The sequence below is a fragment of the Xenopus laevis genome, chromosome 5S (genome assembly GCF_017654675.1).
Source record: "Xenopus laevis strain J_2021 chromosome 5S, Xenopus_laevis_v10.1, whole genome shotgun sequence".
NCBI lineage: Eukaryota > Metazoa > Chordata > Amphibia > Anura > Pipidae > Xenopus > Xenopus laevis.
In genome coordinates this window covers 112641613-112659673 of record NC_054380.1, presented here as the reverse complement: position 1 = coordinate 112659673, position 18061 = coordinate 112641613, and the positions used below count along the sequence as shown (strand labels likewise).

Genomic DNA, 18061 nt, shown 5'->3' with positions numbered 1-18061 from the left:
TTTTACACCACCTTATCAATTCTTGTTTTATTTTATCTAAATTTTTTGGTAAAATATGCATTCTGATAATTTGGAGCAACGTTGCGACTTTACTTGGAATAAAGCAGCAAGACTATAATAATAACAAGGCCAGCTTGAGTGTGAGCGCAGAGTTCAGGCTGCTGCATAACTCTCCCAGCTTGCACACATTAAGCGTTTTTTCCTCTCGAGTTACTTTTCCCTCCTAGTCTTATTACCCAACTCAGTTTAAAGTCTTGTCCTTTCTCTGATGGAGTCAATAAAATGCCTGGCTTGGCAGCAGAGATTTATTAAGAGTGACAAGGTTCTATAGGGGAAAGGGTTTATTTATGTGGCCTCACCAGTAGAGTGGTGTTTTTGATCAGGGGATTGTCACGTGATTATCTCAATAACAGTATTTTTAAAAACCGCTTCCCATTAAACAATCATATTAGAGAATGCGTGAGAATGATGTAATTCCTCGCACGACTGTGAGCTACAAACAAGTTGGGCTGGCTGGGCCCTTCAGTAACCCAATCTGCTTTTTGTCACTGCTGCTGGCATTTTTGATATTGTTAGTTTTCAGTTGCTCTGGCCTGCGACTGTTTGCTCGGCTTTGTTTCTGTTTGCTCTATTATTTCCCAGTATTGTACACTAATAATTCAATAGTGTGGATGAAAATTCCGTTCCTTATAAATCAGCTGTAAAACAACACCTGTAGGTGAGGGCTCTCCCATCTCACAGTACAGAGTAACTCTAGTGTAGCTGTCAACATGGAAAGTGAACCACAGTAAGGTCCAGGGCCCTTACTGTGGTTCACTTTCCATGTTGACAGCTACACTAGGCAGAAAGCTGGGGCCACAACCCATGAAACCCATGAAACCCATGAAACATAAACTATGGCTACAGATCAGGTATTTTATTTATCATTGTCTCATTTTTTATTTGGAGACTTCAAAGGAGGCTGGCACAAGTCTGGGTCCCACGAAATAGTGAAGCCAGATAGTCAGATAGTAAAAGGTTAAAAAAGCTTACATTTTATTTTAGCAAAAATTAAGAACCAGAGCCTGATGCATTTTGTGTCCTTGGTAGACACGGAACGCGTCAGGCCCTGGTTCTTAGTTCAAGTCCCAAAAGTATATTAAAAAAAACCCTACTCCTTGCAGGATGCCCATCATGGGGTACTGCAGTCAAGGGCTCAGTGGCAGAGGGGTCAGAGAATGAATAAAAAAAAAGTCTGGTGTAGGGATATGGCTTGCATGGGACTTGCAGGGTTTTTGAATAATTAGCATCATTTGAGAGTGCCCAGGATTGATCAGGGCCAAGGCTAGTACTGCAAACAACATTTTTGTTCCTGGGTATCCACGTTACTTTGTAGCAGGATCATTAACCAGAAGGCCCAGCTAATCAGTGTACTAATAATCGGGACCCCTGGGGTGAGGTCCCTACTAATTTAGTAGTCCAGGGCTCCATGTTTATTTATGTGCTGCAGCCAAGATATCTCTTTCCTTCCCCATTAAATGTCAGTTCAGTGCTCTCTAGATTTCTACTTGTTATAAAATATATGGCATTTTTGGAGGCTGATTTAGACCAAAGTGATCATGTATGTGGATAACATAATAGGTTAGGGCCCATAAATCTCTTAGTGGGCCACTTACTCCAGATAATTACTACCAATCCTGTTAAATACTATTAACTACTCTTTTGACTACTTGTTGCATTCTGCTCTATGGAGAAAAAGCTGGGCATCTTTTTATCCACTAATAACTACAATTATCAAGGGTATATATATATGTGTGTGTGTGTGTGCAGAATTGAATATGAACAATATGTTGTGGCTCTAGGAATAGTTTTATATATAGCAAATGCACGTAAAAATATGTTTGTTTAAGATTTCAAAATACCAGTAAAAAGAAAGTAAAAAAAAAATACTCTGTGGCTCTGTCCAGATTCACACTACACAAAACCCTTCAAGTGACAAAGGGACATTTTCAGGCTGAGCAACCATTCATTGTATTCCAAACAAGCCATTGAGGCTGGAACATTGTGCATTTTTATGACTGTTTAATGTAGTTCCCAAGTCAAATAAGTATTATTATGCTGAATAAAACATGTCTGTGTTTTTATAGCTGCATCCAAGGGGAACTTCAGGTTTGTGTGATGCAGCTTTTGCCTCCTTCATCTGATTTTTAGCCGGTTTCTGCATTTGCCTGCACTAAAACTGTCTGCCCGTCTGTGACTGATTCCAGAGAAAACATTTATTTACTAGACTTATTTAAGACAGATCAAAAAGACACAATGAAAAAGCACAACGTTTTAGTGTGAATAGAGTCTTTTGCATCTGATAAAGGCCTTTTCAGCCTGAAATGTTGTCCTTATTGTTCATTTCTGCTCTGAAGTTGAATGAATCAGTAGTTCCTGTGGCATTCTTTCAGCTGAGAACCTCTGTGGATATGCACTTTTTTTTTAAATTTAAGCTTATAAAGAATATTCCTTTTTATGGTTAGTAGGAAAATCATGTAAATGTATTTACTATATATACAGTATATATAAAGATGCAAAAGCGGCAGCACTCCAAGGAATTCAACAAAATATGTGTGAAACAAAAAAAGTGGTTTATTCAAATCCGACGTTTCAGTTCCGAATTAGAACTTTCATCATATATATGTGTGACATTTGCTATCAGTGTTCTGTCAATATTAGAAGTCTGATGTTGTTTTGGGGTCTCCTTTACAACTTGTCATTTGCCACCATTCCGAAAAGAAAACATAAACTCACTGTGGCAGGTTAATCACATCTAAGCCAGAGAATAGGATTGTTTAGGTGGCATTATATTAATTAGTGAAGGAATTGATACTTGGAGGTTTAGGGACAAGATTGTCTTTATTCTGTGGCCATGTTTATATGCAAATACATGGGCATCTGAATTTTTGCTGGTTTTCTACAGAAATGACTGTGAATGCAAAAGTTGGATGTTTGCTATTGGCTGGGGAAAATAATGTGTATGAGGGTTTATAACTCATCTCACCCACCCTGTCCTGGAAGGTGGTATATACTTATCAAAACCGAGTATCCTAGGTGCAGGTTAAAATATTGTATCGCCTGTTTACGCCTTATTTTTTAGAAAATAATTTTACTGCACCTGGGGGTGGAATTTGTCTCATTCTAATGCCTATACCCCCAGGAGCTGATGTCTGTGTGACTTGAAAGTTACCTTTGAGTTGGTAAAGTAATACAAGCAGTTTAAAAAGGGGCACACAATGGGGTACAGACATACAGTAGGGTTATACCAGCAAAGAATACACCCTTCCCCGGATGGAAATACTGTAGACAATTCAGCCCAGGCCCAAATCTGTGAGTTCTGGCAAATGCCAGAGGGGCTGCTATAAGGTCCTATAGAAAGTCAGTATTTAGTGGGCTGGTGAGTTCTGTTTGGGCCTCTGTGTGGGCTGATTGGGCCTCTGTGTACCTGAAATGCCAGGGTCTATTTTAATTCTCAGTCCGGACCTGATTCAGCCTATAACATTTCATTCTCAAAATACTGAATGGAGTAATGGAAACTTTGCATATAATAATTTTGCCTTTCTGGGGATATGATTGGATGAGTACTAGATTCCTTGGTGATTCCCTGTTGGGTGTCTGCCTGTAGCAAATGTGAGCGCTTTTGCATTCGTTTGCCTCCTGCATGATTTCTAAGTCATTTCCCACTTGCAAGTCTTTTTAGTGAGGACATAGGAAGAAAACTTGGCAGGATTTTGTCTGTCATCTGTCATGATTTATTTTGTTAATCTAACACATGCCTTTCAGAGACTATTATATACAGTGCTTTGTCCCACTTCATTTTCATATGTACAGAACGGTGGTGTACTGACAGACACATAGAATAGACCTGCAGCCCACGGTGACTCCCCGCAGCTAAGGGGCATTTATTTTACTTAGTCCTAGGGTGCCATGCAAATTACGGGGTCTAAATGAATCATTATTCATAATAGGAGCTTAAGGGATGTAGTGATTTTGCATTTGCCTTTCTCAAAAATAATATTTGAATTTTCAATAGTCGAGCTGAATTGCTATAGACGTTAAATCAAGCACTGATTCAGGGTGCAACATATATTTTTTCAGTCCATGTTTTATTTAACAGACATGCTGAACATTTTTTTTTCTTACTGTGGAAATGACCTTTGAGAGTGCCAGCATCTTGTGAATTTCATGCCACGAAACACACTGCCGCAGTGTCTGAACAATTACTTTTTATATTGACTGCCATGTGTTCCCAGCTATTTAGCATAAACCAACCCAGGGCTGATGTCATAAATGGAAAAAGGAAAGTGGACATTTTATGTTTTACCAAAGCACTTATCTGAGCAACTTTCCAATTTCAAACTTAAAAACAGTGGGGTGGGGACGAGGTACCATTTCCAAACCTTACATAGTGGGATTGTGGGAGCTAAGCCCTTGTTCTGATACACTACGGCATTGCACAATACAGCATGGGACTAGGAGGCTTCACTGCTTTGTGGAAGAATAAAAAAAATGACATCATTTTAATTCAAAACACATCTATTGTACATACAGTAAAGGCTCAGCCATGTATAAATGTACACTGTATAATCTGGCCTGGGATTCATTACCTTAGCTAGATCAGGGATATTGTAGCATACCATACCAGTAAATAGAATAAAACAGTAGTAGGTGTGTTAAAAGGGCAACAGGAATGTTGTTTCATTGCCTGTTTTAGGAGACACTTTTTTTCTTAACTTTTTATTGTTCTGTTTGTTAGCGCCTCAAATTCATGTCAATTTTATGGAAATTTAAATGAAACATTAAAAAACTGCTGAAAAGTAACTCAAACAGAAGCCATTTATCCATGCCCAGCTGGGGTACAAACTGTACACCGGTAGCATTTAATCTTTGGGGAAGATAGTTACTTTTGTGTTGTTCATGTGTGTTGTACATCCAGTAATTCCCATCAGAGTTCTGGCAAATGCTGTAATATGCCATAGACAGTCATTATTTAGTTGGCTGGTGGAGGACTCTTTGGGCCTCTGTGTACTTGGAATGCCAGGGCCTATTTTGACTCCCAATCCAGACCTGATTCCCATTAAGTAAAATTAAACACAATTAAAAGAAGGGACCACATCTACCACTGTCCTAAATCCAAGCAAAACAACTTCACTTAAGCTTCTCTTCCTTTAATGGCAGCTTGATGATATCCCTGCGACAATAAAAAAAAAACACACACATTTCTAATCAATATTTCTACAGTTCTGACTTTTACAGCCACAGAGAAAGAAGTGTTTAAGATGTTCCTTTTATCATGGCTAGACTAAAACGTGTTTCAATCGTTCCATAAAAATGACTTTATTAGGTGTATACATACCTACAACACATGGCAATAACATCAGGCCTGTGTGGTCACTCGGGATTCCACTTCAGTAACAAGAATAGCAAGAAGAAAAGAACAACATGATTGTTTTAGTGAAAACATGTTTGAAAATCAATATTTTGTTTATCAGAGAGAATCAGGAAAGCCATCATATATATCTTCTGAGATCATTCCCAATCTGCCATGTGCAATATTAATGGAAAGACTTGTGCTGTTTTCTCAGTTATTTCCTTGTTTACCCTTGTTTGTTTGAACTAATCATCGTTTAAGTAAAAGTTCTCTTTAGTTTGAGCAGGCCTAGCCTTCAATAAAGCCTTTAACTGTGGTGGCTGGTGAAGCATTAAAACGTGCTTATCTGCAAGTGAATGGGGTGCCTTTGTTTCAATAAGGCCTCTCTCTCTTTTGCCACTCGCATTGTGACCCTTTGGTATCAATTCAAAAGCCAATTAAAGAATGCACCCATCTTTGAAGTGAAGCATTGAGGGCGCAGAGAGGGATGAACCTGACTCTCTGATGGACTATGCTCATTCAACGTGTCTTTTCAAGGCAGTTTTGAGAGACTCAAAAAGAATGAGGCAGGGGAAGGTCAAGTAGAATAAAGGGCCACAGAAACAGCCCCTATTTGTTCACAGTATTAGCCAAGCAAACTGCAAATAGCAACAAAATGAAATTGTTAATGGAGTAGCCAGACACAGACTTGTCAATCATGTAATGTGAACAACATTAGACGCAGCAAGTCTCTGGACTACACAGTTACCTAATTATCTTGGGAAAGCCACAAGCTGGAATTAATTGTATTGTACGTCCTTCGCTCCCTTGCTACAGAAGGCGATAAATACTCAGTGCTTTATTATAGTGCAAGTGGCACACAGGAGGCGAAGCAAAGTAAATAGATGCAATGTTTTAAAAAAAAAAAAAAAAAAAATATATATATATATATATATATATATATATATATATAATTCTCCAATGAGTATCCGCACTCCAAGGCAATATAGAAAAGAGAGGGGTGCACGGTAATTTTGCATACACCAATAGTTTCCAAACCAGCACTCCCTTTAGTGAAAAAATTTAATTTTTATTATTACATAGTATCTACTTCCGACGTTTCGGTCCCCATTGGGACCTTTTTCAAGGTTGAAAAAGGTCCCAATGGGGACCGAAACGTCGGAAGTAGATTTATATATATCCAGTGTTTTAGCCATAAACAGACAAAGTCATGAATAATAATGATTTGTAAGTGCTGCAAAGCATCACCTTGCCCTATAGAGCTCATAGTCAAATTCCTGATTGGGCCAAATGATAGGCATAGTTCTTGTAGTGAGCAGGTTAGATAGGGGTTTTTAGTGCCTATTTCTAACATAACTCCCGTGGGGAGAGGTGGGTTTGAGAAGGAGTGTTACATTAATTAAGGGGCAAGTTACAAGTTGTATGTTTTGTCTGCTCTGCTTAGCTGCTTCAGCCCCCAATACTCCCTCTCGCCCTCTGTTTGCACCATATTTAATCCTTGCCGCCCTGCCTCCCAGGATTGTTCCCCGTGTATTCTGGTTACTGACACAAAGACCAGACTTCTTTACAGACGTGGTTAGCACCAGCAACACCTAGGGGACACAGAAGGGATCAGGATACATAAAGGGAAACAAACATTAAGGGCGAATAGTTAGACCAGCTCTAAAACTCTGTATCTTAAGTCCAGTACTTGATTACAATATTGACATATTTGTCCCAACATGCACTTTTGAATACAAATTCTGTAAGCTAAAACCTTGTTCAGTGTATCTGGCTTAATATCTGATCAACTACATGGATTTTACTTTATGTTGTAGGAATATAAAGTATTATATCAACTCCACATCATGGAAATCCCAGTTATGTTGTGTGCAGGTCTCCTGTGTATGAATGTGCATACCATTCAGCATACTCAAAATACATCCTCTCTTTCAATAAGATGAGGGAAAAGGAGGAGACCAGCATTCCTTACATGCCTCAAACATATCATAGTAGAGAACATTCATTACATGGAATATCTAGCATATACTATTGTATTTGTAAACATGGTTAAACTGGCTTCAAAAATGTAAACATTGATTCAGAGGAAAATGGCATTTTCTAGGTTAAAATTAGTGTTCTTTTACATAATGGGGGTTCTTTATTAAAGTCCAAATGGTAAAAACTCAAAAAATTCTAGCTTTTTAATATAAAATTCAGTTTTTTAGTGGGGAAAAAAAATGATTTTTTTCAGATCTGTACAAAAAGTCTGAATCTGAAAATACTCCATCTTCAACCTGTCGAAGTCTTGTAGAAGTCAACGGCAGAGGTCCTAGTTGCAATTTGAAAATATTATGGTCTGCGCTGGGTTTAGTAGGATAAGCCAAACTTTTTGGGCCGCCAATTTCACGAAAATTTCGGGTGTCAAATTAGAAAACTTCAGATTTTGCTCTCAATCATCTGACAGAGTTGCGGTTTTCATGCTACAATCTGAAAACTTAGTTTTTTCCTGATTCGATTATTGTGTTTTTTTTTTTAATGATAAATAAAGGTCAATTGTGGATACTAGTTTGGTCAGACTTTTTTTTATTTAAAACCTCACAAAAATGTGGATTTTGATAAATAACCCCCTCAGTGTTTTATTGTATGTGGATTTAACATGTGAGGCATTTTTGTGCCATGAAAAGGTGCATCCAATAACTAAAAAGTTTTTTATTTTCCTATTTTTTGCATGCTATGTTTTAAGTCAATCCCCAGCCTTGAAATGGCGTATGCCTTTACATCTCATAGAGATCCAGCCCGTTGTGGAAGGAAAGAATTCCTGCATTATACGGTATGCTACCGAGGTACAGAAATGGTTAATGGGCTATTCAATAAAGGCAAAAGAATCTTGCCAAGGAGAGGTCAGAGGTTGTTATAGCCAAGCTAAAGGGCACTGAGAGATGTATATTAAATACATGTCAGTTTCTGGATTGAGAAAGTAAAGCAGAAGTCTATTAAAAGGGACAAGGCACCTTAAGATGCCAGATCACTGAGCTCAGGGTCAAAGTTTATTTTTGGGTCAGCAGCAAATCCTTGATTCAATTGTTGTGTCCCTTAAGATCTCTGAAAATAGACTCCCAGTGAATGATTTTCAAAACGAAATACTCTGTTAGAGTTATAGTGGGAAGAAAAGGTGATTCAAGAAGGAAAAGAAAAGGAAGGGTGGACACTCTATAGGGAACTAGCAAAGAAATGGGCTCTGCAAGGAGGGGAGGCGATTCCTTTTATTTAGAATCAGCACAAGATCACAAACACTGTGTTATTATTACTAGAAATGGGTTATGTACATTCATACCCATAATTCAGTTATCAGCTAAGGAGCCACAATTGCAGCCACTGTTCCTGTCTTGAGTTAATAGATGTTATCACTAAGTACAATCCACACTGCAGACAGCACTCTTATAATGGCACCAAGCAGAATGGATTTCTCATGGTGACTTCTCTTTAATTCTGTTACTGGTTTTGATCACCTTAAATGGAAGGCTGCAACCTCCAATTGTTTGGAAATTCCAGGTCCCGACCTCCTCGCTCAGCCTGGCAGTTGAACTGAACTAAAGTCGCAAGTCTATTTGCACTACTCTTTTCTTTGTTTCTTACCCTAGTGTAGCTACGTAGCATCCCTGGTCAACAGATGTGACTTGCTACTTTGAGAAAAGCAGTTTAATATTTATATTGCAGGCAAGTCCCTCCTGCCTCTAAACATTTGGCCTATTTCATGGCCATTCCCTATTTCTATGAGAATAAAGAGGCTAAATAGATGGAATAATAGATTATTGTATGTAAAAAAAAGAGACTAGAAAATAACAGGTTGAGTGAAGAGAGAAAGAAAAATAGTACTAAGAGTGGGCCCTAAGGTTTTTTGGTGGGCCCCTGGTTTCCCAGTCTGACGCTGTACATACAGTATATACTCTGGGATCCACCTCCCCAGTCTCAACGTTGAGGCAGAAATGTGGCCATAGAACAAATCATTTGCCATTGGCTTCCTTTGAAGGTGGTCAAAATGATGAATTTATTGAAGAATACAGTAGCTAAACCCATTTGTTATCATCAGCACTAACCCTAATTCAAAAGAGGTTACATATAAAAAAATCTTTTTTTTCTTCAATTGCATAGTGCTGAAAGTATTTATTTAATGCATGCCCATGATTGAGGCTTCATTCATATTAGATTAAACATCTCAACCACCTTAGTAGATTTCTAAAAATATACAATATATATACATTTAGTCACTACAAGCAGATCCCAGTTCAATAATCCCTCACTACACGCTCGTTGCTTTTTCAATCATTTGGGTACAGATACAGAAACGGTAACATGATGGCGAAAATAAAATGATTTCTTAAATGATAGCAGAAGAAGTTTGTAGGCAGTATGGCTGGTGAGTTCATTAAATAGTTTGGTGGGTGGAACCTGAACTTGTAAGACAGTGTTTGGGGGCAGCTGTATTATTTGCTTTTTTTTTTCCATCAAGTAATTTCTTTTAACAAAATGTTAAGCACAGATGGGACTTGGGCTGTCACTTCCCTATTATTGTCTGTGCAGCTGTTGGCCCTCAATGCACTGTTTTATGTATTCAGACAGTTACTTAGCAGAGGCTCTGTGAAAGGCTTGCCCAGCCTCTAATCGCCAAATAAAATGCCCATTTGTCTCTTCTTCCTATTGTTTTGTTTTGGTAACACATGTCACAGGCTCAATTACCCAGTTCATTAACAGCTCCCACTGGACATGATGCTGGGGGAGTTCTGATAAGGCTGCTAGTTGTACCGTACAGTGAATGATGATATGTACTCTTTCTCTTCAACTGTAAACAAAGGATAGGGCTGGACCTGACATTTAATGAGCTAAAAGTCTTACTTCGTTGCTGCATTTTATCAGCCAGCCCTATGAACACTCTACAACCTGTTTAACCTATTTAGCGCCCACAGGCAACAGTAGAGCAACCATACTTATAGACATGCAAATAGATTAAACAATTAATTAGAATATCAGGCATTACTAGAATACAATTTCCCCCATAAGCTTACATTTGGATAATGTATTTTGTGTGTGTGGATACATAAAAAGCAACTTTATTAACATAACAAATGCATCATTTTTGGCACCATTCACATTTTATTTTCAGATTATTATTATCATTTTTAATTCTACTAAAAGAATACATTATACTGTTAGCATGTTGACTAAAGTTTATATCTTATTAAACTGAGCAGTTGTTGGAAATGTAACTATAAACACTAATTACACAGGAAAGTGAGTGAGAGATTGCACTATATAAAATGTTCTCATAACAGCTAATAGGAAATGTAAGTACAGGTATTGGACCTGTTATCCAGAATGCTCGGGACCTGGGGTTTTCCGGATAATGGCTCTTACGTAATTTGAGTCATCATGCCTTAAGTCTACTAGAAATTCATTTAAAATTTAAATAAACCCAATAGGCTGGATTTGCTTCCAATAAGGATTAATTATATCTTAGTTGGGATCAAGTACAAGCTACTGTTTTATTATTACAGAGAAAAAGGAAATCATTTTTAAAAACTTGGATTATTTGGATAAAATGGAGACTATGGGAGACAGCCATTCCGTAATTCGGAGCTTCTGGATATTGGGTTTCCGGATAAGGGATCCTATACTTGAATCACAAAAATACACATTTCATTAAGCCAGACTAGACTGGAAACCTAAACAATGAAATTAAGCTATCATAAAAAATATCAGCAGTGCATATTTTGATATTTTAATGTTGATTACAATGAATAACAAGGGATATCACAAAGCACTGTAAGGAAAGGGATAACAGTATCTTCTAATTAATAATAATTATTATTTTTTAGAACCTTAGAATTAAGCATTTTCTGTGTTTTCCCATTAAAATAGTAGAAAGAAGCTCTAACAAAGCATCAGTCAAATCTTTTTAGCCAAAAGCGTAACTAATCCTCACATCTCCCTTACTAGGCTTTGTATTAGGGCTTATAATATCGAAAAATTCTAACTATGTGCATCAAACAGGCAAGGGGAAAGAAGTTTTAATATTGTAAGAAATTCACAGAAATACAGAGAAGCGGGAATGATGAGGATTTTATTCTTTATCATCTTTGTATAGGCATATTCCAAGTTAATGTGTACGCTATAGAAAAATGATAAAAGCTGCTATTACTACCATAAATAAATACAGTTTTAATAGGATGAATAAAGCCTTTCCATTGTGCTTTTTTATATCTTTCTCGACTCGCGATCAGTGACATAGACTCCCAACAGACAATATTACCACTCAGAAGAAAGGCTGTTTTACTAAAAATTCAGAACATACCTATGTACCCAAATTTATTTTGTCTTTTTATTATTCTTATTACAAATCAATTTTGCAATAAGTGAACGAAAAATAAAAAAAAACATGGAGGTTACACATTTCTCCAGGATCATGACTATATACCATCATCGCCTTGGGAGGATGTTTATAACTCATTTCAGTTTTTTATTGATGCCAAATAAATGTATTTGAATTCAACCACAGGACTGTATTCTCTCCTAGGTTTTAATAAACACCTTACTTATCTCATTAGTTTATATTTAGTTATAGGTATTATTTCTGTCTGTTCAGTCTGGTAGAACTTTCGTGTTTACAAAGGTTAACCTTTTGCACCTTTTTCAGCAGATGAAACTGTAGCCTGTGTTATAATGTTGTGAGCTCTGCATGCAGAAATATTTCCCTTTTTGTTCTTTCCTATGCATTTAGTTAATAAGGAATTAGCATGGAGAGTAAACTGGCGGGGAAGAAAACGACACTCACTAGGGAGCCTGGTTAGATTCCCCGTGTCAGTTCCTTTTGACCTTAGGCAAGTTTCTTTATCTCTCTCTGTTCCTCAGGCATCCAAGGTAGATTGTAAGCTTTACGAGGCAGTGATTCATTGTGCCTGGAAAAAGGAGGTGTTTTTATTTATATTAACCAGCCTTGGAAGGCTAGGCCATGATTACCATTTCAAATGTGTGTGTAATGTTTATTTGTGTGCCTGAAGTTAGAATAAGATTGCGGGAGGATTACTACTGGTCCTTGCGTCCTGTGAAGTTTTGGTTTTAGTGGGAACAAGCAACAACATGCCTATGTATAACCCCATGGGTTTACGCATGACAGTTAATCTGTTTCAGAATTCTAAATTGTCTGTAATAATACAGTACAGTATCTTCCAGTTGCTTGCAAACCACAAAAACCTTTTAATCAGGATTTGTTACTTTTGAATTATGACTTTCTAGAACTAATATGAGTGTTATCATCTTTGTGTGTTCGTTGAAGGCGTAGAAAGTTGTGTTTTTCTCTTTCCTACTGGCTGCGCTATCTAGGGCATATGGGTTGATGCATTACACAGGGGCAAGAGGGCACTTGTAACATTGAAGCATCGGGGTTAAATCTCCAGGTGCTAAATGCTGTGGAGTTAAGGGTCTTGGATTAACCCCTACTGTGAGCTCATTTCACACCCTCCTCCTCAACTTCTTCCCCAAAAAGAAACCATCAGTTTCACCCCCCTTTTTTTTCACTTTAGCTTTCTTTGTGTATCCTACTCCCTGCCAGGCAGGTGTCAGAGGCCTGAATGCTGGTATAGACTCTGTTAATGGATACCACAGATGGAGCGTGGAAATTGGTAGAAAATGCCCCAGCCACAGGCCATTTCTCGAGGGCCCCAACAAAGACAACAAAATAAGTCAGCAAAATATTCCAAAGGACCACAAAGCCAGGGTGTCATTTACTCAAGGCCAATGAGAAGAGCAGTGTCTTATGAAATGCAAGTTATGTCACTTTTTTTGACATTGCATCACAAAAAAATTCATTGTTTTTTTTTTTTTATTATTATTCCTGCTTTATATGTATTGTACAGTGTCTAATTCTCATCACTCCTATATCCTCTTTTAACCACGTTAAGTATGGCATCAATAAAGAAGTATTATGGATAATGTCTTCAGTATGGATAATATTCATTGAAGTGTGAATTTAGTTTTTAACAACCTGATGTAGCATCTGCAACATGCACCAAATAACTGACAGTTCTTCATTTAAGCACCTGCTAAAGGGATGGCATGTTATCTATTTATAACTTGGAGAAGTGGTAGTAGGATACAATTAGTCCTTGAAGCTATCACACTTGAATTAGCTAAAATTGCAGCTTGTTTTATTCAGTGCACAAATAATCTGCATGAGATCTCTGTCCATTGCTCCTTGCTGCCCAGACCATTGAGTAATACATGTCTGACAACTCTGAGTACTCTAAAGGTGGCTGTAGACGTACAGATCATATTATTCAAAATGAACCGACTGATATCGGCAGAAGACTTGGATATCGGTCGGCTCGTTGATCGGGCTGGACGAAAGTTTTAATCGGTTGCCTTTGAAGGCACATCGGCCATTGTTACTGCTGAATCGTCAGATACAGGTAGAATTCTATTGTTTCTACCTGTATATCTGACGATTCAGCTCAACACGTGTGTATTTAAGCGAACGAACTTTCTTGGAAAGATCTTTTCCAAGAAAGATCGTAATTGTTATGTCTATGGCCACCTTTGTGGTATCTTTCCATAAAGCAAGCTGCAAATGCAAAATGGCATGTCACAAATAGAGACAACTGAATTTGGGGTGCTTTTAAGTTTTTATCAGTTGAAATTCATGTACCTGTTGACAGCCAGGGATGTTGAGAAGACCCCATGAATGCCATCCAGTCTCTTCTTTAGTATAAAACATACATAAAGGCAGAACGAAATAATCTTTTCTTAAGTTGGACAGGGTCAGTCAAGGACCATATTGTCCACATGGAGGAAAGATCATTAATATGCTAGCATGTATATAATTCATGTGATTTAGTTGTATAATCACATTTACTCTAGAGTGCTATGTAATATGTTGGCGCTATATAAATACTTGTTAAAGGAGAAGGAAAGGTTAAAACTAAGTAAGCCTTATCAGAAAGGTCCATCTAAAATATACCAGTAGACCCCCAAAGTAGTGCTGCTCTGAGTCCACTGTTAAAAGAAACACTGCATTTCTTTCCTTCTATTGTGTACTCATGGGCTTCTGTATCAGACTTCCTGTTTTCATCTTAAACCTCATTGCCCTGGGCAAGAGCATGCTCAGTTTGCTCCTCTCCCCCCACCCCTCCCTTCTCTACTGTAATCTGAGCCCAGAGCAGGGAGAGACTCAGGCAGGAAGTGATGTCAGACCACGTTAATACTGCAGCTCCTATCCTAAACAAACAGATAGATTCTACAGCTTTTTACTTAGGTATAGTAAAACATTCTACAGAATAAATATAGCATTCTAGCTTGCACTATTGCAGCTAATCTATTGGCAATTATATGCCTCCATAGCTTTCCTTCTCCTTTAATAATCATAATAATAATAATAATAGCATGAGATGTTAAAGATGGATATTCTAATGTCCGATTCAACTGACCAAGACATGTGCCACATTAGACCAGCAAAGGGGTTAAACTGTGGTCACAAAAATGTTTCAGAATGGGATTTAGTTAACAATGAGATCAAGAGCAGTGAAGCTATCTGAAGTTGGCTCGCTGGATTACAAATTCCTCCCTTTAAAGAATAAGTGGCCGCACCAGGCTGGCTGTGAAGTTTAATTAAAAGAAGTTCCCGAATTAGAGGCCTCTTCCATGTCTTATAACCCCTTGTGACCTGGACGGTTGCCTTGGGACATATTTCTTTTTAGAAACTGCTTTCCACAGGATCACAGATCAGTGCCACTGAGAATTGGTCACATGAAGTTCTGTAATTGAATGCATCCCCCCCAGCGGTAAAAATAGATCTGGCGGGTGTTTAAACAAGACAAAAACAACAAACAGTAAATTATATATATTAGAAAGGTTATTTCTATATAATTATTATAATTTAAATATATATTTTTCATCATTTAAATAAGTAAGAACTCGAATGTGACACCTCCGCAGGCTGTTGTATCAGCTATAATAAAATTACATTTTAGAATTATAAGATGTTTAGCAATAGTTTAAAATTCTACAATGTAAAATAATGGAGAAGGTGTACTCCAAGCTAAATAGAAATCTAAATCACTTAAAAAGGATACAATAAGCTGCTATTATATTTGCTGAAGACGTTTTCCTTTTCTTTGCCCAAGTATGGCCTCATAGACCCTTAGGCAACAATAGGCTTGATAATAAAAAGCTTTAAATAGGCACAAACATTGAGGTTATTTATGCACGGGATTCATAAGCAGCCATGATGCAGATTTCAATAGGATTCATTGTACCAGAAAATCTGAGGGCTACAGTTTTTGTCATCTTTCCCAGTGAGGAGGGGTTTTCATCCATCATCTCCCCCCACCCCGAAGAAAATGGAACAGTTAGGCTTATGATCTCCTGGCCAGCGCCATAATAATTTTATAATGATAGTTCACCAAATAAAAAAACAATAGTCATGTGCTCCTATTGATACAGTTGAAGAAAGAGCGGAGAATTTGCCTTTATCATTATTATTAATAATAATAGTAACAATAATATATGAAATATACAGGATTACATATAATTACTGAACGATACAGGAGTAAAGAGGGTCCGACACATTGGGGCTTGCAATTTAAAAAACTGGGCAGGTATATGAGATCATAAACTTATGTGCATGTCCCAATATTCTCTGTCATTTTTCTCTGACACCTAACAATATAATTAGGTTTGCTGAAGCAAACTCATAAAAATGGACTAGCTCAGAATATAGAAGGCAAAGGTCCAGTGTAAGTTCCCAAACCTTTAAAAAGAAGCCCAGACCTTTAAAATTAGAATTCATGTTTTAAGACAATTTCTGCCTTCCATAAGGATATTGACAGGGATGTATCTGGTCAGGGCTCATGTATGTACAGTATGTATGTATGTATGTATGTATGTAAGGAGCCAGCAAAGGAATTCCAATGGCACACAGGACTGTAGGAAATCTTTAAGATTTATTTCAAAGCGGAGTATGATGCACTCTGCTTTGAAATAAATTTTGAAGATTTCCTACTGTCCTGTGTGCCATTGGAATTCCTTTGCTGTACTCTGTTGTGGGGCTTGCCGAACCTCTACCATTGTGCACCAGGCATATCGTTATTATTGATTGGGTGTGCGAGATCCTGCCTTGTTCCTAGCTTGTATGTAAGGAGCCGTCATACAATGCATAAAAGTATAATATAAATAAAAGTACAAATATAAAAGTATGCAATAAATACAATAAACATACACAGTATACAGAGCTCATATAAGGACACAGAGCTTAAGTGCTATCTGGTAAGAGACACAGCTGGGAGGAGGTCCCTGCCCCATAGAGCTTACAGTCTAAATAATGTATTTATGTTTACAGCACAATGCACCTTACAGCCCATCATTTGCACTTGAGCATTTGCTTTTAAATATGAAAGTCAATGTTAGTGTTTGTATTAAGCTCTCTGGAGTCCACTAAAACCCTTAAAAGAAAACAAAAAAATAAAATACCCAATGCCCCTCCCCCCCACACTGTATCCCCTTGCCACAAGCAGGCTGATGTAATGCACACTAGAAGCATTCTGGATATTAAAGTGATAAATAGTATGTGTGTGACTTGGGGAGTCAAACACCACTTGGCCAGATCTGTCCCCAGTGCCTACTTTATAGCACAAAGATGCGCGTCTGTTTTTTTTTTTTGTCCGCTGGGCTCAACTACAAAGTTTCTGTTTGTTTTGAGAAGCTGTGCATATGGACATCCAAGTGTAAAATAAAAGTTGGTCTGTTTTCCCATGGTCTGGAAAGAGCAGACTTGCTAGACTTATAATCCAGGATCCTTTTAACACTTTCATCTCAGTCTCAAGAGCAGAGAACATTTGTTATGGTGGAAACTTGGTGAAAACTCTGTACATGTGCATCGCTGCAGAAATAACCCCCAATGTGTTGCCATTTATTATGTCGGGGGGGGGGGGATATTTTAACGTTTCTGTGATGGTCATACAGAATTATTTACTGAAAACTTTTCTTTCTTTAATTCTTTTAGCTCCAGTGTCCCCTGAGTCTGAGGAAGGCTCTGATATTGACTCCGAACCAGACCTGCCCCTGAAGAGGAAGCAGCGCAGGAGCAGAACCACATTCACTGCAGAGCAGTTGGAGGAGTTAGAGAGAGCATTCGAGAGAACCCACTACCCGGATATTTACACTCGGGAAGAACTGGCCCAGAGAGCCAAGCTCACAGAGGCGCGAGTTCAGGTAGCGATGGCCTAGCTTTTCTTATGCTTTACATGACTGCACGTTCATTCTGCAGTTTGTTTCCTTGATAAAAAAACATAATTTTTGTCCAGATTATGATGTGTTTCTTCAGCAATGCAGTCATAAAAATCCATATGTATGAAGAAGAATGTACATTTGTATCACATGTGGCTTATCCAACTTCCATTAATTATAAGTACCAGGGTTCACTCGGAGAGCCACAGAGCGCACATAACACATATCAATATCAGACTTGAAAATAGTTGCCAAAAAAATTGTTTGCCCTTTCCTCTAAGAACTCAAATTCCAAGCTTGTTAGCTCTTTGGCTGTAATTTATTTGAGATGAATACCACTACGACGAGGGTTAAACAGAGTATAACGTGCTGTAATGGGGATGTAGCCTAATAGATGTTGTGTTTCCAAGCACA

At 37.9% G+C, this 18061-nt stretch overlaps 1 protein-coding gene across 6 annotated transcripts in view; it reads left to right on the top strand.

Annotated features, from left to right (window-relative positions):
* pax3.S (paired box 3 S homeolog) overlaps positions 1-18061 on the top strand; it is a 51152-nt gene that overhangs the window by 22895 nt on the left and 10196 nt on the right. For all 6 annotated transcript variants that reach the window (XM_018264550.2, XM_018264547.2, XM_018264549.2 and 3 more), the window contains 1 exon segment: positions 17424-17632. In XM_018264550.2, the coding sequence (XP_018120039.1) occupies positions 17424-17632 (209 nt within the window).